Below are 22412 nucleotides of genomic sequence, written 5' to 3'. Positions count from 1 at the left end.
AGGTTGGCTATGATTGCTATGAAAGTGATGGGTGTTCCCTCACATGTCCAAGCCTTCCATCTTCTTTATTACAGAATAAAATTCAACATTTTATGGCAGCTTTTCAGTCTCCCTGGCCCAGCTGCTTTTCTTCTGCTGATGTGCTGGAGCAGATGAGACAAAGAATTCAAGTTTCCTCAGGGAGGAGGAAATAGAAATGACAGAGGATCGGTTAGAACATGATCAGTTAGAACATGAAACCACAAGCTGTGACAGCCTGGTCTCAACAACGATGTACTACAGACCGTGTAGACATCTCCAAGTGTCTTGGATTAAGGATGAGGATGAGCAGTGTTAACATAGGCTAGTAGGATAAGACTAACAAGATCACATCAGATCACATCCACCATTGCTAAGAATTCCACCCCATAAAGACCACCTTTAAATCCAAGGAACTTTACCAAAAGGGATTGTTACTCACAAGTTGAGAACCACTGCTTCTCCCTTCATAGTTTCTGATAGGCGTCCAGAGGCTGTGTTCTGCAGAGACGTAGCAAGCGGGATATATGGACAAGTGTGAAACCCAACATTATGTTTTAGGTTTTCGTTGCTGTGCCTAAGAGATCCATGAAACAAACAAAAAAAAAAAACTACCCAAGGATAGACACTTCCTGAAATGCTGGAGGATGCTGTTTATGAGAGATAACAAGCCACCTGTTTTCACTCTTCTAAAAAAGTTTGTTTGTCTCAACTGCACCAGATGTTCTTGGTCACATGTGGGTGAGAGGCACACGGGCAGGAAATGTGTCAAGATGTTAACTGGCCCCTGATTGGATGGAGGAGGGGACACCTAGGCAGGAAATACATCAGGATACATACTTGTCCCTGATTGAACTTAATGGGAAATAAGATGGCCGTGTGGGGTTGCGTTTTTAAGCCTCTACATGGCATGACTCAGAGCCATTTTCTAGAAACCCAGAGATGGACTTGGCCAGAGTCCATCAACCTGGCCAGTATTTAAAGCTTGTTTCAAATTTGCTTGCTTATTCTCTTCTGGTGGGATTTATGTAGAGTCCTGGCCAGAAGAGCAAAGCCTATGTTCCCTTCAGCCTTTCTCTCCTTGTCTCTCTTTAAGATGATGGCTCCAGCAAGCTACTCCAAAAAGTGAAGTATTATTCCAAAAGCCCAGGAGTGAAGAAGAAACCAGCTTTCAAGCTCTACAAAAGGGAAGGAAAGGTAGAAAAGTACAACCAGAAAATCCTGCTGGTTTAGGAACTGTGGTTTCTGTGGGTAAAAAGAGATGTCCTTTTTCTGAAGGCCAGGGTGTGTTCAATTCATTGCATGTCTCAGCAAAGTGTTTGTGAAGCACTCTTGTCTACCACAGAAGAGTGCAGATGCCACTGATTTCATGACAGATACAGTAATCCACTGATGCGCAGAGACAACTGAAAGAAGAAACAGCCTTTGTTTTGTCAACTAGAAAATATCTAGTAAAAATAAGGAAATGCTTTGTAGAAAGATGGAAGCCGGGATGAGCTGGTAATTTTGAGGTGGGGTTGCCAAGTGAGCTCCCCTCTGTCCTTGTGTATCCAACACACCCAGATGCAAGATGTAACACAACCTCTTCCCTTGTATCCTGAGGTACAAGCTGTGTCCACACCTTCAGATATTTGGAAAGTTCTTGTGGAGTGAATATTTGATGGTTGAATTGGATTTCTGTAATCAATTCTTAGTATTAATTTTTTTTTCTCTAAAAGAGAATATATAAAAACACATTATCGAGTTCCAGGACAGCCAGGGCTATACAGAGAAACCTTGTCTCTAAAAACCAAAAAAAGAAAAAAAAAAAAAAAAACACATTATCAACCTATCAGGAGTGAGGGAAGAGATTCCAAGACTCAAGTTCTACCTACACTTTGAAGCTCTGCGAAACTGGATAGAGAATTCTAGTCACACATAGATACAATTCTCCCGTAAGTCACGAATGTTCCCCTGACTGTTTCTTTATGAAATTAAAGAACTGCACTAAGTCACTGTTTGCAGACATGTAAGGTCATTCATTATAGAGAATTTCTCTTCCCGGGAAGCACTGGGAAAATAAGGAAGTACTAAACCCTGAGATGCATGAGAAGAATTTATAAAAATGAGTGTTCTGGGATCTGCAACCACCGGGGACCTACAGTAATTGTTCCTTGGGAGAATATTCATCTGCATGGAGAAGAGGCCATGAACTGAAGATACATATTTCTTCACCAATTTATATTAACACACACACACACACTTTTTCAGACAGGATCTCACTACATAGCTTTGGTTGGCCTGGAACTCGGGATCTCCCCACCTTAGCCTCCACAGTGCTGGGATTACAGGTATGGATAAACACAAATTTACTTTGATTCTTTCTTTCATCTTCAATTTCTTTTTATATAAAACATACTGCATTTTGTAAAGGTGGATGCTTGATCCCAGTATCTAATGGCCCTGTGTCATCCTAATCTCCAAACCTAGGCATGGGATTCTGCCTACAATGAGTAACTCAGTGGCCGAGGAATGTATTATCTGGGTTTCATAGTCATTACCTGGAAAAAAAAAAAAAAAAAAACAAAAAAAACAAAAAAACATGAGTTTCTCCAACCACAGGGGTCTCTAGGTATGAAATTGTTCTGTGCTCAGCTGTGGGGGGGGGGGGGAAGGCGGGGCTGTGCATGTTTGTGGGTAAGTGCACACTTTGCTTGTGCATGTAGAAATCAGAATAACCTTGACAGAGCCTTTCATAGGTACCCGCCAATTTTTATTTAATGAAGGCAGGATCTCCCATTTGTCTGGAGCTCATGTTAATCCCACCAGTCAAGAATAAGACCACTGCCACAATTTTGTTCCAAATTTGAAGCAAGCTTTAATTAAACACTGGCCAGGATGGACCCTGGCCAGGTCCATTCTTGGGTTCCCAGACAATGGCAATGAGTCACATTTTGCAGAGGCTTAAAAGGCAAACCCATAAGGCCATCATATTTCCCATCAGGTACAGTTAGGGACAGCACATATCCTAACTACCTTCCGCCTACATGTGCTCGAGCACATCCAGTGCAGTTGAGTCAAACAAACTTGTTCAGAGGAGGAAAACCGTGAGGCTAGTTACCTCCCGTAAACAAGAGCCTCTAGCATTTTAAGAAGTGTTTGTCCTTGGGCAAGGAGCTTGTAAATTAGAGGCAGTTGGGTTTCATAGATCTCTTAGACACAGGAATGAAAACTTAAAACATAATTTTGGTTTTCACACTCACACTCACCAATCTGTCTAGGGTAACTGACCATCAGCTGTCTCTGCCTCCCCGGCACTGAGATTGCATCACATCATCATGTGTTTTTGTCTGAACCCATACCTCTCCCTACGCACACACACACACACACATACACACACATACACACACATATATACACACATACACACACACATACACACACACGCACATGTGCATACACACATACACACGCACACACACATGCACACATACACACATGTATACATACACACACATACACACACACACACACACACACACACACACAAACACACACACACAAACGCACACACATACCACTGGCTTTCTGAAGCTTGAACTCAGGTCCTCAGGCCTATGTGGCAAGGATTTCACCAGCTGAGCTATCTTCCCAGCCCCATTCTGTTCTGTCTGGGAAGATATTAGGTATTTTCTCATACACATGATTGAGATATTCTAGGCATTATGCTCAAAAGGAAACCTACTCTGACAGATGCTCTTTGTATATAACATGGTCCCCAGGATTCTTGTGGTCAGATAAAATATGGAATGATGTTCTGGGAAGGCAAGGAACAGCTGACCCTGAAGGGTAACTTTTCTGGAAGGTTGTGGGATTTTGGGGGGGGGGGGAGAGCTATCCTTTTCCCTGTCTGACACTCTTGACAGAGTGGTTCAGCTTTTACTGAGGTCAGACTCACAGCACCCCAACCCACTCACACCCCTATCTCTAACAGCTTGCTTTTATCATGTAAGTTTTAATGGTTTCTAATGAGAATTCAGGATTATAACTAATTGATCTCTCAAAAATGGGGGTGGGGGAATTACCTGAGGGCAATTATCTTTTCAAGTGAAAGCACAAAAGGTAAATTTTCTCTAATCAATAGATGAATACAGATTTCAGATCTACCATGCTCCCAGTCGGGGCAGAAATGAAGAAAAAGAAAATATGGGAGTAATAAAAACAGAAAGAGAGAAAGGAGAGGCAGAAATGGGGAGAATGAAGCATCAGAAGGGATGAGAAAGGAATGATCCAGGAGAGACTCACCTGCCTCAGAGAAGGAAGGGCATGCATGAGGGTGTGGCCGCTGTGCTCACCTGCCTGCGGGCTATCCAACCGCACCCAAATCTGCCCAGCCTTCTCCAATTGCACCTGGAAGCAAGCCACACCCAGTTCTCAGCATGGGTAAAGTCCCTGTACTGAGAAAGAAAGTGGCTTCCTGCTTAGGAGTTGGGAGAACTGTTCTGATTCCTGATGGATCGCTCCTCATTTTTACTCCACAATTCCTACTGCTTAGTTCACTTGTTTTTCTCTAGCTAATCTTAACTTCTTAATGCTTGACTTCTCTTTGTTTCAGTTTCCAAAGGCTGACCTAAACAGAAGCTCTCAGACTCTGAACCCGGTCCCATCCTTCAGTCTGACCTGGTATCTCTCACCCTGATTTTAGATTTGCTCCCAAGGCTCCAGCCATATAAATAGAAGTCATATTCAGAGCCGTGAGCCCTGGCCCATGTTTTGTGCAAGCTTTGCTGCTGTCCGACAAGTATTGATTGACAGGCACAGAGGGTACAAAAGAGAAACAAAGCATGGCACCTACCACAGGGGAATACCACAGACTCATTAAAGAAATCAACTCTGTTTTTTGTTTGTTTGTTTGTTTTGTTTTGTTTAAAGATAGGATTTCACTATGTACTCCTGGTTGCCTGGAACTGGGTTGACCCTCAAAAGCATAGATGGGACTTGCCTTGCCTCTGCCTCCCAAGTGCTGGGCTTAAGAGATCAACTCTTAAGCAACATTTTAATGTAACATTAAAGGAAGTTCTCCCTGGCACTCTGGGCATGGAAACACAGCAGGATACCTGAAGAAGACACATCCCGAGCTTAGTCTCTAGGGAGCAGCCAGCAAAGTGGTGGGAAGTGCTAATTGTAGCTGTCAGGCAGTAAAGAGTGAGTGCATGCTGGGAATGGCAGGAGAGGTTGGGAATGTTCATTGGACCAAAGCAAGGCAAACAGCCTGTTATCTCTAAAGAGCTGAGAGTGGAGAATAAAATTAGGTGAGGACAGTAGATTAGGATGCTGAAGCTTTCAGTTCTGCATCTCTCTGCCTCTTTGGCCTTGTGACCATCTGTGACATGCTGGTCACCTTTGGAGGTCCTTAGACCTGGAAGAAGCAATGAGACAGCTTAATATCTTCTGATGACATGCAAAATGAAGCCGACGGGATGTACTGTGGACCAAAGGGTCGGATTTGGATCTAACGAACCCTTAGTGACAAAAAGAAAAAGGTAAAGGATGGGAAATAATCCAAGGATGGGGCAAGTTAACTCAACTGTGAGGTCGATACAAAAATGGGACATTTTTCTAGTGAAAACAACTGGCTCAGACATACAAAGGTGACATTTCTACAGATCATAAGATAGAAGGGAACTAGTGCAGTGCCCTGGTTTGCCCAGTGTCGCTGTAATAAAGCATTGACCTAAAGCAACCTGGAGAAAAAAGGTTTTACTTGATTTACAAGGTAGAGACCATCATCGAGGGAAGCCAGACTAGAAGCCCAGAGGCAGGAACTGCAGCAGAAGCTACAGATGAGTGCTGCTGGGGAAAACCTTCTCTAGGCTTTGCTGTAAAGGCTACTATAAGGACACAGGTAGAGAGATGAAGAGGGTAAAGTCTAGGAGAAGGAACAGGAAGCCCCCGTGCTTTCTTTGAAGCCTGGATCTTCCCACTGATAAGGACCCAGAAGTCCCCTGAGCCCAGTCTTTGGGATTTTACACAGACTGTATTGTGTGAGAACAACTGCTAACTGGCCGGATGGAAGAAGCAAGGTGTGTCCACTTCTGTATTCTTCTTGGCTTCTTTGGGTACCATTCCTCCCCTCTGGCCATTGGCAGAAACTCTCTGGGATGAAGAGGGCATCTTATAACCTTCCGTGGAACAAGGATAAGCCAGAGAATTTTTTAGGGCCAGGTCTAAGACAAAAGGGCAAATCTAGTTTACAAGCCAGGAAGTGGGGACAAAGACCAAATAAAATCCCCACGATGAGAAACATACAGATCAGAAGATATTTGACATAGCAACAAACGCCATAATTTTAGAAAAGCAGGGTCATGGTACATAAGTCTACTTTATTTCCAGTCGGCCAGGAAGGGACTTGCAGGTGACAGTCCTACTTCCTGCTAAGTTACCTAATGTTTCATGATGTAGTGCTGGCCTTCTGTTTTAGAGACTGAGGGTTCAAATCCTCAGCGTGTCGCCACTGTGCTGGGGATAAAATCCAGTGTGGGTTACTTCAGACTCTTGACTTGGTATAAAACAGAGTTAATAGCATCTCCAATGAAAAGGTATGTAGGGTAAAATAATTAACATTTAAATAAGTACTGAGCAGAACAATTAAGTGTTCACTGAATCTCAGCTCCTGGGCCTGGCTGAAGTCCATTGTGCATAGGTGTTCACTGTCTTGGGCTGTAGCCTGAAGGGAATTAAGAGCAGCCAGTAGGACAGCCTTTATTCCGTCTCTGGCCCATCGGAACCTAACTAAGAAACACATTCAATTCTCTTCAGCTCTGCCCTCTCATCCAATGGTTTGCTCATGTACTTACAAACTCAATAGGTACATATTGAAAGCCAAGCAGTGAACAAGGAGTAACAGATGAGAGGTCCAGACCCTTTTCCCTTTCAGAGCTCATGCTGTATGATTTGGAAGAGACCTTCTCACTTGAACTGCATGGTGTTTCACATTACATACTGCATTCAAGACGGCCTTGTTTTTAAGAGTAGCGGCATGACTCCGGCCATCACCTAGAATCCTTATTAGCCTCTTGGATTAGACCCAGCGGATGCAGATGCTAGAGCACTCCTCAGTAGACTTCCCCAGACATTACCTTGAGTTGATGATGAAGACAGCTGCAACCACATTCACCTCCCAGGACCTACCCATGTACACGGAGCTATACCCTCCATCAACAGATCAGGGACCTTCCTCCTCCTCCTTTCTTTGTTTTTGGTAATGCCAAGAAATGAGGAACCCAGGATTTTGGTATGCTAAAGCAAGTACTCTGCCATTGAGCAAACATCTCAGCCCTGGAATCCCCTTTGGAAATCTTTTGTGCCCCCTAGAAATTGGTAGTGAGTCTCAGAATAACTACCCATATTTTTTATAAACACCCATTCCCAGAACTGTAATGCTTTTATCCTCCACAATAGGAATGTTATTTCCAAATAATAAAAAATTCTAGTTGGGTTTTTTACTTCCAACCACAAGTGAAGAGGGAATTCTTCCTCAGTCCCACTCCTGTCGCTCTCTTCAGACGACCATCTCTGTCAGCCATAATAGAAGGAAACGCATGCAGTTGGTTATGCTGCCCACACTTTCAGCACAGTGTATAGCTGGCTCCTGTCTTCAGACAACATTTTTCTCATTGAAAGAAAAACATTCAGTTCAAAGAAATTTAATAGTTCAATGTTAGTATGGTATTTTTTTTATTAGTAGTTAAAACCCTTACATAACAATTATATATAACTTTTCATGTTAGGGCCAAGTTCCTTTTTTCTAGATGACTTTGAAAAGTAAAAATACATTTTAATCAAAGTGTTTTGTTTTTCAGATGCATATGTTACATTTGGCATAGATGAATGAATGTGATGTTTAATACATACATTAAAATAGTAACATAAAAAAATAGTAATAAAAGGTGCCAGTGATTTTCTTTTCCATTTCCTTTTTAGTTGAATGCCACCTCCCCTCTATAGAATATACAGTAGTGACGCCATTTTATATAAAAATTCACCCTAAAGGCTTAGCATTTGTTTTTTTATATTTTCTCTGTATTTAAGCAATCATTTGAAGCCACATAAATCATATATATATATATATATATATATATATATATATATATATATATACTAACACATGTAAAAACATGTGCTATTTCATACCTTGGTCTTCTTATGCAAAAGGATGACATTGTAAGAAGCCAACTGGGGTATCTTGAATTAATTTTTTCAATGTCTAAACAATACTCTACTTTGGGCATTGTGTTTATCTTATTTATGTACTTGTGGAGCAATGCCACCCTCACTGGGTGTTGAGGCACTAATATTTTTCACCTTTACATAGCAGGAACAATTGCAGAACAATCAAAGGAACAGACAAAAAAAATAGCACTACATGTAACCTAAGTGGTGACTGAGATGGGTGAGATGGGCAAACACAAGGTCCACTCCCATCTCAGAATCTGACTTACCAAGCCATAGATAACTTTCACTAATGCTACCAGTGCATGGCATGTGCCCTGCTGAAACGTTTTAAACGTTTAGAATAAGCTTTAAACGTCCATCAGTGTAGCTCCCTAAAGAAAGCCCTAGATGGGGAAATGTGGAGACAAAGTTATGGTGGCTGAACCAGACAGGCTTGATACCATCTCCCAAGCTTACAACTAGACAACTTCTTCTTCTGTCCATAACAGGAACAAAGAATTAGAAGCAAAGTCAGCCTTGCTGTAGCCAGAGACTTCCTAGAGAGCCTTGAGTCCAGAAGAAATGGCTCTTTTTTCAAAAAGATTTGTTTTTATTTTTAATCATGTGCATGTAAGAGGAATATGTGCTCATGAATGCAGGTGCCTGTGGAAGCAAAGCATCCTCCTGAGGCTGGGGTTACAGGTAATGGTGAGCTGCCCAACGTAGGTGCTAGAAATCAAACTCAGCACCACTGTACTGCTGAGCCATTTTTCCAGGCCCTGGAAGCAATAGTTCTATCTAATAGTTGCGTTGGGGATAATAAAGAGACTAGGGTAAATTTAGATGCCTGGTAAAGCAAGACCCTTCATTATTCTTCTCAATTATGATACTTTTGTTACTGTTGGATCTCCTTGGGTAGAATGTGCCACCATGCAGTATGATGACAGTCCCTGTTTGCCTTTATGAGCATTTTGGAAGGTTTTTTTTTCTTCCTTATGATCCTCTATGACCTTCCTCTAGTCCCCCAGCTTTATTCTCTGCCTAAACTCCAAGTCAATCCTGAAAAGGGCATGTAGATTTTTTTAAAAAGAAACTTTTGCTTTACAGGGGCAATTTGTTTCACCCAGAAACATAATATCTTATTATTATTTTCTTTCTTTTTATATCTTTCTTTAGTGGTCTTCTGTGTATCCTTAAGAAAATTACTTCCAAATATTTGATCATTTTTAGCTAAGAATGTAAATAGAGTGTTTCGTTCATGTCACTATCTAAATTTTTACTACTACAGAAAAGTTACTTGTTTTTTTAATGTTTATTCTACAACTCCCCCTTAAATGTTTCTAGGAATCAATTAAATTTCCTAAGTAGCATATACAATATGATGATAAATATTAAAAAAAAAAAACCTGAAGGTATCACTTGATTCCTATGCAAATATTAGCTATAAAAAATGAGTCCCTATTCGAAAAATAAGAGAACATTGGTAGATTGATTGAACATTGAGGAGATTTAGAATAACGAACCTCTTACCTACAGTGTAAATAGCCTGAGCTTGGCGCTTCCTCCAAGTGATACCTGAGCAGCCTATACTGTGCCGCTTCTACTTGTAAAGAAACAAAAGGGTGCCTTGAGAATGTGTCAGCCTTATTCTGCACCACAGAACAGATTAACACTAAGCCACTATATTGCACAAGATGAGGGATGAGAACAAACATCCATCAAATTTGTCTTTTGTCTAATACATCAGAAACTCAGCCTTGCATGACTCATGGAGCAGCAGTCGTGGTGAGGGAGGAGAGAGGTGGAGCTTTCTCTACTTTCATCCTTCTTTTGATCTAATTTCCAGAAAGGGGCCACATACGCTGCATCTGTACCAGTCTTGAATCAAAAAATATAAAACCCTACTCTAAGGATTGTTCTTTGAGAGACACACCTAATGTTCAGACTAAATAATCCTTGGGGTCCCAGAGAAGTTTAAATATAGGAAGTAAATTGTAGTCATAGTCCAAAATGAAGCAATGTGAAACAATATAGACAATTTCTGTAGACTAACCAACATATCTCAGTAAGACAGGCTCACAAACGGTTGAATCAGACACTGGACTCCATCCTTAATACTGATGGATGAAGTAATGGTAATGATGCAGAGAAAGACCAATGAGACATCCCAAACTATAGGGCAACGTTTTCCCAACCACAGGCAAGTACAAAACAGGCTCTCATGAAGGACTATCATTCTGTCCCCTGAAAAGCAGAAGTGACATACACACTTGAAAGTTATATCCCCACCAGTTAATCCTTCCAGGAAGCATCTCATAACTTCGAGTTAGGATACAATAGAAAAATCACTGAGCATGGCAAGTTCTACAAGTTTTACAGGTTTTGCAACTGCACTGGGAACTTACTAATCACACAAGCATAGATGACCAATGCCTCACTACATACAAAGTCAGGAGTCCATGAGTCTTGAGGGGGAAAAAAATGAGTAGATCTTGAAGAACTAAGCATGACACATTACTTGCAGTTAAATATGTGCCCTTACCTTCCCAGGCCAGAGCTGATGGTTCCCAACTACACTGAGAACTGAGGTCTTCAGATTGCTTCTTCTCAATGTGCCATGCTGCTTCCAGACACTATCCCTCCACAGATCAGCATCTGTAACATGGCAGAGAACCCACGTGCTAATCAGTGGTCACTACATTTTCTGGCATGGGGTTGAGAAGCCAGCAGAATATTCTACTTGTTATTTCTTCCCTTGGAAAAATAATTGGGTTGCAATTTAATTCAAAAAAAAATCTTTTAAAAAAAAATCTAAGATTTGCAAGTAATGATACTAGTACAATTCAACCAATAAAAGGCAGAAGTCAAGGGTCCTGTGATACTTAAAGCTGCAACAGGTGGATTAGATTGTGTTCTAAATATACTAGGAGATAGTGTCAATTCTGTTGTTTTAAATGAAAAATAGATTCTTCTTGACACACACTGCTTCTCCCCTGGACTCCTTGGTAGTCTACTAATGGGAGGTCCTTGTCACCCTCTCTTCCCTTCCTCAGTTTTCAGAGACCACTTCAAGGAGTAAACATGCACGAGTTTATCTCCAGCCATGTTGGCCAGGCTGGTGTCCAGATTGGCAATGCCTTTTGGGAGCTCTACTGCCTGGAACATGGTATCCAGCCTGATGGCCAGATGCTAAGTAACAAGACCCCTGGGGGAGGAGATGACTCCTTCAGCACCTTCTTCAAGTGAGACAGGTGCTGACAAGTATATGCCCTGGGCAGTGTTGGTAAACTTGAAACCCACAGTAACTGATGAAGTTCATACTAGTACATACCACCAGGTCTTCCACCCTGAGCAACTCATTACAGGCAAAGAAGATGATACCAATAACTATGCCCATGGCCACCACACCATTGGCAAGGAGATTATTGACCTTGTCTTGGACAAAATTCACAAGCTAGCTGACCAGTGCATGGGTCTTCAGGGTTTCTTGGTTTTCCATGGCTGTGGCAGGGGAAATGGCTCTAGGTTTATCTTCTTGCTGATGGAGCTGCTCTCTGTTGCTTATAAGTCCAAACAGGAGTTCTTCATTTACACAGGCCCCAGATTTTCACTGGTATGGTTGATCCCTACAATTCCATCCTCACCACCCACACCATCCTTGAGTACTCTGATTGTGCCTTCATGGTAGACAATGAGGCTATGACATCTTGCATAGAAACCTCGACATTGAGCACCCAACATACACTAACCTTAACCACCTTATTAGCTAGATTGTGTCTTCCATCACTGCTTCCCTCAGATATGATGGAGCCCTGAATTTGATCTGACAGAATTCCAGACCAGCCCTGGTACCCTATCCTCACATCCACTTCTCTCCGGTCACAAATGTTCCTGTCATCTCTGCTAAGAAAGCCCACCATGAACAACTTAAAATAGCAGAGATCACTAATGCCAGCCAACCAGATGGTGAAATGTGCCTCTCAACATAGTAATTACATGGCTTGCTGACTGCTGTACCCAAAGATGTAAATGCTGCCATTGCCACCATCAAGACCAAACATACCACCCAGTTTGTAGACTTGTGCCCCACTGACTTCAAGGTTGGCATTAATCACCAGCCTCCCACTGTGGTACCTAGTGGAGACCTGGCCAAGATCCAGAGAGCTGTGTACATGCTGAGCAACACCACCATTGCTGAGGTCTAGGTCACAAGTTTGATCTAATGTGTACCCAAAAGCCCCTGGTATGTGGTGGGGGGAGTTCTCTGAAGTTCATGAGAACATGGCTGACCTACAAAAGAATTATGAGGAGGTTGGAGATGCAACACACCCCACCCCATCAGTTTTTAGAGAGCAACCCTCTGTTCTAACATCAGCCTGGGTTGCTTGGGGATCTCCACAGGACCTTCTTGGCCAATAACTCAACCAAATGCAACACAGGCCCACCACTGGAGACTTTACCTGGCCTCAAAAGATGGTCAATTCAGACTTTGGATCTTCCAGTACTAGGAGTACTAGGAGTCTTCACTGGGGTCACCCTCATGGATTCCAGGAAGTTTACACTGCCCCTGATTGCTTCCAGCCATCTCTTCCTGAATTCTTTCCCTCCATGCCTTCCCTGGCACACTTGATCCCTCCTGCTCTCATCCCCATCTGCATCCAGTCTACCCACAAAATCTGTTCTATTCCCTCTTTCTAGGAAGATCCATGTCCCCCTAGAGCTCTACTCTTGACCTAACATTTCTCGGTCTATGAATTCTAGATTGATTATCATCTATTTAACAGTTAATATCCTCTTGTAAGTGAATATATACCATATTTGTTTTTCTGTGTCTGGGTAGCCTCACTTGGGATGATTATTTTTTAGTTGCATCCATTTTCCTGCAAATTTCCTGGGGCTATTTGTGTAGATATATTTTCATTATCCATTCTTCAGCTGAGGGACATGTAGGTTGTTTCAAGTTTCTGACTAGTATGAATAAGGCCTCAATGACCATGGCTGAGCAAGTGTCTTTGTGGTGGGATGGAGTATCCTTTGGGTTTATGCCCAGGAGTGGCATAGCTGGGTCTTAAGGTAAATCAATTCCCAATTTCCCAAAGAACCACATATTGATTTCCACAGTGGCCATACAACTTCACACTCCCACCAGCAATGAAGAAATGTTCTCCTTGCTTCACATCTTTACCAGCATGAGCTGTCACTTGGCCATTATGACAAATATAAAATGGAATCTCAAAGTAGTTTTATTTTGCATTCCCCTGCTGGCTAAGGATGTTGAACATTTCTTTAACTTTTCTGCGCCATTTGACATTCTCATTGAGAATTCTCTTTTTAGGTCTGTACTCCATTTTTAATTGAATTGTTTAGGTTTTTTTATATCTAGTATCTTGAGTTCTTTATATGTTTTGGATATTAGACATCTCTCAGATGTGGAATTGCTAAAAACTTTTTCCTATTTTGTAGGCTTCCTCTTTGTCCTATTGACAATGTCTCTTGCCTTGCAGAAGCTTTTCCATTCAGTACAGAAGATCCATTTATTAATTGTTGATCTTAGTGCCTGCACTATTGGTGTTCTGTTCAGAATGTTGTGTGTGGAGTTTTGGGTTTGATTTGATTTGGTTGTTGCTGTTGCTGTTGTTGTTAGTTGGTTGTTCATTTGTTTGTTTGTTGGGGGTTTGAGACAGAGTTTCTCTGTGTAGCCATAGCCATCCTGGACCAGGCTGGTCTTGAACTCAGAGATTACCTGCCTCTGCCTTCCGAATTACTAGGATTAAAGGTGTGTGCTACCACCATTCAGTATGGAAGACATTATCTTTCTGAAACAGTATATATAGGATATTAGTGAGTGGCAGTGGCTACCTGAGCAAGAACATAGCTCTAAGTCCTTGCCTCTGCCATGGGAGAGATGCTATGAATTTGGCCAGGGTAACTGGAAGAAGAAAGGAACTCATGACTTTAATATACATTTTGTAAAAAAAACTCAAGTCTGTCAGTTTTACCTCCAACAAATCACAGGAACCAAGAAAAAATTTGTTCTGAAGTAGTATTGAAGGCCATCTGCAAAACTTCTTACTCACACATTTTACTATCTTATAAATACATTTCCACAAGTAAGTAGTTACCAAATCAGATTAATTCAGAGCAAAGAGAGGTTGACCCTGGTTCACAGCATATATTAACTTTTTAATGTATATTTATACTTTGTAAGTCTGGGCTGGAGTTAGCATAAAAATTAGTCTGTAGCTCAGTAATAGAGTTCTCAGCTGGCATGTCAAAATCCTGGATTTAATCCTTGATACCACAAGTGCATGCGCGCGTGCATGTGCTTGCGCGCGCATGCACACACACACACACACACACACACACACACAAATATCATGTAATGCTTTCTTTAAAAATATTCCTAAGAAAGCATGGCAGTGTTGGCACACAACTTTAATCCCAGCATTTGGGAGCCATAGGCAGGTGGATTTCTGAGTTCAGGTCCAGCCTGGTCTACAGAGTGGGTTTCAGGACAGTCAGGACAACACAGAGAAACCCTGAATTGAAAAACCAAAGAAAGAAAAAATATATATTCCTAATAATCTACAAAGCATGGTGAAGCATGGTTGGATCATCAGCTTGGCTCCCACTAATTAAAATACAAACTGTTGTCTGAGCACAAACAGACCTCCAGGCATGTCTGGATGCCTCCCCTGGATGATCAGAATGGGAGAGGTATACAGTTCTCACTACCTTGAATGTCAAAAGGTGACAAGTCCATACTTTGGCAAACCATTTTAAAATACAGGTACACTTTTGACTGGTGGCACTAGCCTCAGTTTATGAATTTGTAAACACTCAAGCACAATGAAACATTCAAAAGTCAGTAAAGGTGACACAGACTACATACATGTTTCCAGTGGAAGCAATGAGAGCCAGCAAAGGCTTACCAGGGAAGCTGAAGTGTAATGAGCCTTCTGTCCTCGATGGATAAGGGAACTTCTGGAGATAATGAGCTCCAAAAACAGCATGGAAACTTCTGTAGTCTCTGCCCATTTGAATAAACATTCATTTTGATTGCTTGGCTTCTGAGACACAGTATGATATGGCTCCATTTCTGGGGATGAATTCTTCAGCTTGTGTTGGATCTGCTTTCAAACTCTCCTGTCTTCACATGGTTTATTAGTTGGGACACAACCAAAACATACAATGAAGCTCCCCTTTAATTGTTAACATTATGATTCTCATTTTGATATCAGTCTCTCGATCAAGAGCCAGTTCAAGCTAGGGTTGGGTTTGCAAGCCATTATCCCAAGAGTAAAAACACCATTACTCAACCTGAAAGCACTGAAAAACACTCAGTGGTTAAGAGCACTGGCTGTTCTTCCAGAGGACCCATGTTCAATTTCCAGCACCACTTGGCAATCTCTTTAACTCTAAACACAAATGAATAGCAAGAGAAAGCACCACAAAGTGTAGGAGATACTCTTAGACTACGTTACTACAGCCACATGAACAGGGCTACACCTGGACATTTCCTTATCTTACTGAGAGACCCATCTTTCTAAGACAAGGATGTGTGGGCTTACAGCCACTATGGAAGTTTGTATGGAGAGTCCTCAAAAAGCTGAAAATAGATCTGCTCTATAACTAAGCTACACCACTCTGATTATTTACCGAAAGGATTACAAGTCAACATATCACAGCTAATCTTGAATACCCATGTTCACTGCAGCACGTTTCACAATAGTTTAGTTATGGAACCAACCTGTATCTCAACAGAGGAATAGATAAGAAAAATTTGGTCTATATACACAGTGGGTGTTTTTCAGTCATAAAGAAAGATCAAGGTATGTCACTTGCCAAAATATTGGTTCATCTGGAGATAATCATATTAACTCAATCACACCAATCTCAGAAAGACAAAGATCATATATTTTCTTTCATTTGGGGACCCTAGATTTAACAGAGATGCATAAAATTATATATCTGTAGATGGTGTTAAAGTAGAAATGAAATTTTCTGGGAAAGTTAAAGAGAAAACAGGAGCATAGGGAGACAGGCTCCAAGAATTTCGTATTAGTATGAAATTTGCCTTATATGACCTAGAATGTTAAAATGAAACATAAGGAAATTGTTAAGGGCACAGAGACAAAAAAAGAAGAGAAAATTAGAGAGACCCATCTGCCTATAGATCCCTTGCTCAAGGATAATCTGAAGAATTGCAAGATGTTAAATCATGAGAGAAAAATGAAAGCACTTGGTTCATCTTTTTCCTCCTCCCCATATGTTTAGACTACTACTGATAAAACCTTACTTTCTTTATATTATTTTTCAAATATCTTTTTCAATTGCAAAATTAATACAATCTCGCCTTTAATCCCAGCACTTGTGAGGCAGAGGCAGGCGGATTTCTGAGTTCGAGGCCAGCCTGGTCTACAGAGTGAGTTCCAGGACAGCCAGGACTACACAGAGAAATCCTGTCTCAAAAAAAAAAAAATTAATACAATCTCAGGCTGGATATGGTAGTGTACATCTGTCATCCCAGCACACAGGAGGCAGAGACAGGAAGATCTTGAGTTCAAGGCCAGTCGAGGCTACTTAGCAAGGCCCTATCTTGAATAAATCCAAACAGGATTCTCATTACAAAAACAAAATCATAGAATAAGTCAGAATGTAAACAAAATAAGAAAAATGCAGTTATAATCTTAAAAATAAGCTTGAGGTTTATGGTGATCCTTTTTATTGATTTATCTGTATTTCTCCTTTGTAGCATGTAATTTTTTAAAATGTCACACAAGGCTCTGGAATCAACAGTCGCCTGCCATGTAGCTTCACTAACCTCTAACCACTGGCCTGGACTGGCGATCACTCTTTATGAGTCGCTGTGGATGGAAAACACCAGACAATCTTAATATTTAAAATCAGCCAGATGTGGCAACTGCTGGGGGCAGAATCTATTGTCCTAAACTCATCAGCTATCCTGTGTTGGAATTCATCCAGTGGCAGAGGCCCCACCGGGTCTAATAGCCCCAGGCCTACATGGTGTTCATTTTCTCTGCTCCACAGCCTGGCTAAAAAGCCCTTTTTTTCGACAGTCTCCTCCTCTTCCTTCTGGGACCCAGAAAACCCGCCTCCATATCTTTACACAAAGATTAGCTTCTGTCATCTTTATTTAGCCAATTAACTAGGGAACTTTTGCCTGCACTCTTTATGTGAGCAATCAGTGTCTATGTATATACTCCAAACCCTCTGCACCCTTAGCTATGTTCAAACACTAATTTCAGAAGGCCCCTAACATTTGATCACTTACACTTAACACTGCACAAACACCAGAAAATGCAATAAATCTCCTCTCAACTTCTATCCACTCACATTTTCTCACAAGTCTAGTCACAGAACAATCACCTCATTGTCCAAAGACTTTGTCCTGTACCTCAGCCCTTCAGTGTCTCCAAGGGCTCAGTAGTCACCTCCATTCTGATTCTAGTCCAAAAGTGTATGAGATATGTTTGCTGGAGTCACAATGGAAGAAACTCTACAAGGAATGTCAAACTTGACCTCCTGAAATTTTCTTTCAAATAGAAGTAGATTTTTAAAGATTCACTACTTATTTTTCTGTTACAGACTCAAATGCCCAACAGCTTTTGTCATAAACACTCTACGGCTGGGGAGATGGCTTAGTTGATATGAAAACAAGGGTTAAAGTCCAATCACCAGAACCTAAAATCCAGATATGATAATGTGCTTGCAATCTCAAAGCTAGGGAAGCAGACACAGATCCCTGGGGCTTGATGGCCATCTAACCTAACCTACTTGATGAATTTCAAGCCAGAGAAAAAAGTGGCACATACTTTTAATTCCAATAATCTAGAGTCAAAGGTGAATCTACATGAGTTCAAGACCAGCCTGGTCCACGTAGTGAATTTCAGGCCAGGTAAGGGCAACATAGTGAGAGCCCACCCAAAATAAATCAAAATAATAAAGTCAAATAAAGTCAAAAGAGGATGGCACCTTAAGAATAACACCCAAGGTTGTCCTCTACCCTACTACATATACAGAGAAATACACACACACAGAGATACACACACAGAGATACACACACACACACACACACACACACACATTTATGGCATCACCCAGGGGTCAGTAAATTAAAAGGACAGATAGTTAATCAGTTTGCCTTTGCAGCAATACAATCTCTTGTATAGCTGCTCAGCCCTGCTCAGGTATCCCATGCTAGCATTAAGGCAGCCATTCACAATAAAACAAGTGGGCAAGGCTATGTCCATTAGCCTTTGATTCTCAAAAAACATTTATATCTAAAACAATAGTTTTCTGGAGATAGGTGGTAATAGTGATCACAGCTACACAACTCTGTGAATGCACTGAATGACACTGAGCTGCACCTTATGGTTGATGCGAGGGATGGAAAGATGGTTTAGCTGTGGAAGCATGTATGGACAAAGCTGGCCTGAGTTCTATCACCATGACCCACATGATAGAAGGAGAAAACTGTAAGTTGTCTTCTGATTTACACACACACACACACACACACACACACACATTCATATAAATGTAATTTTAAAAACTGTGGTAGCATTCCTGTATATTTCACCAATATTTAAAAAGAAATAGAGGCAAGATATTTCGTACCAGATTTCTTTTTTAACTTCTGGCCTATATAACATTTTCTGCTAAACACTCTAGGATTAAAAGAACTCTTGGGAACTAAAATGCTTCTGAAACAATGCATCAATACTTCTAAAAGTAAATTGTTCTTCTGAAAATTCTTCTTTGAGTATTGTGAAACCAACAGAGATCCTGTTATAGCTCCCACCCCCAACACAGGGTACAGTCCAAGTGTTTTGGTGATTCTAAGCATACATCAGTGTGCAAGCTGACTGCCTGGGGGACTTAAGGCGTAATTAAAAGAGCACTATGATAACCTATCTCATAGCCAATCTACTTTCTCTAAGTTATGAGGGAACAAAGGCACAATCGGATGTCACCGGCATTGACACAATCCGATTCTGCAATTCGTAAGTCACGTACCTCAAACCCTAGCACACCCAAGGAGCTGTCTGTTTCTATTTATTTCCAGTTGATTTTATTCAGACTCTGTATTTATAGTGGCTAGCTATGGCGCTTTTCTTTCTTTGTTGTTTGTAGGTCTTTCAATAACGTACATTATCAATTAAGACACACCATTTACCCATACACAGCTGAAAACAAGTGATTTTTTTTTACAAGTAGATTTGGGGGAATTTTCTATCTTTCCTTTCTACTTTCCAGTTTTCAGCTGTGACCTTAAGAAACCACCTAGATTTTTTTTTTTTTTTTTTTTTTTTTTTAGTGCTGCCAGGGGCAGCTCTTGCACCTCCATGCCATGATTAATGTGTTATTCATCTGATACCTTCCCATTCAGCTCTTGTCTTTAGCCTGTGAACCTCTCATTTAGCTTCCAACAAAGGATTCCATTGCTGTAGGAACTGAGGTGTGTCTCAGTTTTTACCTGGGAGGCAGTGATGCAAGCGTTTCTGGTGAGACCAATCCTTGGCTTGGGGTGGGGAGGAACAGACTAACAGGCCACCAGGAGAGTCCTAGGGCACACAACAGAGCCACCACTGCCAGAAGAGAGCTTCAGACATAGGATACATACACTCAGGTGAGGAGCTGCAGCAAGAGGCTTGGATTTATCACCAGAGACACCAGTGACAATGGCCTGCCTATTCCCCAGAGCCCTGGGACCTCTAGCCCTCCTGATGGTAAGTCTCATCTTTTTCTAAAACCAGTAAACTCTTCTGCTTCTTTGCTTACCACAGAAGAGTTGATATGGTTACTGAATCCCTGTTGTATGTTCTAAAAAGGATGAAGCAGAACTAACTGTGAACATGTTAAACTCCTTTCTCTTTTGTTTTTCTTAATTTTGAAAAGAAGTGTGAAACAGAAAAAAAGTTTATTTTAATGTATTTTTTTAATATTTCTTCTGTGATCAGATTGACGCATTCCAATCCTAGGTTTTATTTTCCACAATCTTCGCTTTCTTCAAGGCAATAGGTGTTTTCTAACACACAAATAAAAACAGCACGAATGATACCAGCACATCAGTTCTCCAGGCTCACAAACCCCTCTCTAAGGCATATGGCTAAGACTCTGCATGCCTGGTCTTGATACCCGGCGTGTTTTCTAGAAGAGTCACCAACCGTTGAACTAAAATCAAAGTCATTTTTGACTCTAAATGATTTGAGAGGATTATTAAGAAAACCAGTTTTACATTTAGCCAGTATGTGCAAAGTAGATGGAGCTTTTGGGGGAAGGGAGGTGACAAGACCTTTGCAGGAGAATAATGTCAGAAGAGTAGCTCTTCTGTTGACTGGGGAGACTTTATGTTTTATAAGAGACAAGAAGAGTCTGAAGTGAAGGCGTTAGTTTAGATGCTGAAGCTAGTGTATGACTTAATCGTGCACTAGTGAGGCATAAATATGTCATAAGTCACCCCAAACTTGAAGATCACCAAGACGTGAAATATAAATAAAGATAGGAAAGTTTTCCATAGCTAACTGTCACATTGTGGATGACAAACTCGGCCTCAGCATCCATTCCTGCCATTGCCTCATTTCAAAACACAGAGAACAGAGATTGCTAAGCCTTACAGGGAGATAGGTCTCAGGCGTTGTCTAAAACTTAAAGTTGTCTGCCATCACAACACACGCCTTGTGTGGAAGGATGTCTCAAGTCTCCCTCATACGACAGTGGTCAAACAGAAAACAGGCATCACACAACTTTTTAAAGAAGGGACTAGTGACTGAGCAAGGCCTCTTTCAACTGTGAAGCAGGGGCAGTTCTCCTACCATGCCGGTGGGGAGAAAGTTAGAACATGTGTTTTCCAACTCTCAGGAAAGTTTTGCCCATGCAGGGGAAGAGGAAGAGAAAGGAACAAAGTGGGAGAGGGGGACAGAGACAGAGGGACTGAGAGAGAAGTACAAAATGAAGGGTCTAGGTCTGACCTGTGCCATATCATAGCCACTGTCCGTACATGTATGTTTGTCACTTCGAATACCACTGTTCTGAGACGAAATATGCTGTTAAATGTAAAATATACAATGAAGTATTTACTCATAACAAAAGAGTGTAAAAGATATCCTTAGTTTTTATTTTGATTGCATATTGAAATTACAGTATTTCCAGTAGATTAAATTAAATGCAGCACTAATTATCAAAATTTTTAACAAGCCTTTTAATGTGCGCGTAAGACATTTTAAAACTGTTCATATGGGTGGCATTTGCGCTTCCCATTAAGCTAAGCTGTATCCTTACTCCTGCTTTCAGAGGGCAGTGTTAGGCAGATAAGGCTCAGTTGACCTTCCATGGATAGAGACCGACTGAACTGTTCCATTGTCAGACTGACAGGACAGTTGTGTTCTTAGCCAGGGACTATAGCGCCACCGGTTTGGCTAGAATGCAAGTGTATGATAGAGAATCAGAGTCATGGAGGAATTTAGAAAGGTGGATGAGTGTAGCATTGAACAGTTCATTCTGTGATGGCAAATAGAATCCTTTTACCAAACAGGAGCCACCCAGACTCTTGACATAATGTGGTTACCCATAAAATGCAATGTTCCCAGAGCATGGGCACCGTTTGTTGTTGAAGGGTGGGGTCTGAAAGTTGAAAGACGAGTCTGGAAAAGGTTTCTAAGTATCTTTCCTTTCATACACACCATACAAGGCCATTGGATACCATTGCAGTATGAGATGCAACAGCAAGGCCTAGGCTTGAGTGTGTAGCTCCTCCATTGACTCATTCCAAGTCTTATGTTCTCTACTGTCAGATAAGAATCATCTTAGGTTGGGCATGGTGGCACACGCCTTTAATCCCATCACTCAGGAGGCAGAGCAGACAGATCTGTGGGCCCAAGGTCAGTCTGGTCTACATAGTGAGCTCAGTACAGCCAGGACTCTGTAGAGAGACTGTCTCAAAAAAGGAAAAAGAAGAAAAAGAAAAGACAAGAAAAGAAAAAAAGAAAAACAGCAATGGAGGATGGAGAAAGAGAGAGAGAGAGAGAGAGAGAGAGAGAGAGAGAGAGAGAGAGAGAGAGAGAGAGAGAATCATCTTAACCCTGCTCCTGCCTCCTTAAAATGCCCACAGTAAGAAGAGAGTATCCTTGTGGTCACAGAAGTATGTTCTAAAGATACCATCCAGCTGTAGTTTTTCAGTA

At 41.3% G+C, this 22412-nt stretch overlaps 1 protein-coding gene and 1 pseudogene across 1 annotated transcript in view; both read left to right on the top strand.

Moving 5' to 3' along the window:
* The first annotated feature begins 11220 nt into the window (after positions 1–11220).
* LOC117719649 (tubulin alpha-1C chain pseudogene) lies at positions 11221–12630 on the top strand (annotated as a pseudogene).
* A 7157-nt stretch (positions 12631–19787) lies between these two features.
* Dsg3 (desmoglein 3) overlaps positions 19788–22412 on the top strand; it is a 30423-nt gene continuing 27798 nt past the window's right edge. Inside the window, exon 1 of the mRNA XM_034518259.2 lies at positions 19788–19961. Within this exon, the coding sequence (XP_034374150.1) occupies positions 19914–19961 (48 nt within the window). The 5' untranslated portion in view covers positions 19788–19913. The remainder of the gene's footprint in view (positions 19962–22412) is intronic.

This window comes from Arvicanthis niloticus, chromosome 14, assembly GCF_011762505.2.
Source record: "Arvicanthis niloticus isolate mArvNil1 chromosome 14, mArvNil1.pat.X, whole genome shotgun sequence".
In the NCBI taxonomy this organism is placed as follows: Eukaryota; Metazoa; Chordata; class Mammalia; order Rodentia; family Muridae; genus Arvicanthis; species Arvicanthis niloticus.
The sequence above is the reverse complement of the archived record's forward strand: the minus strand, read 5'-3'. Positions and strand labels throughout refer to the sequence as shown.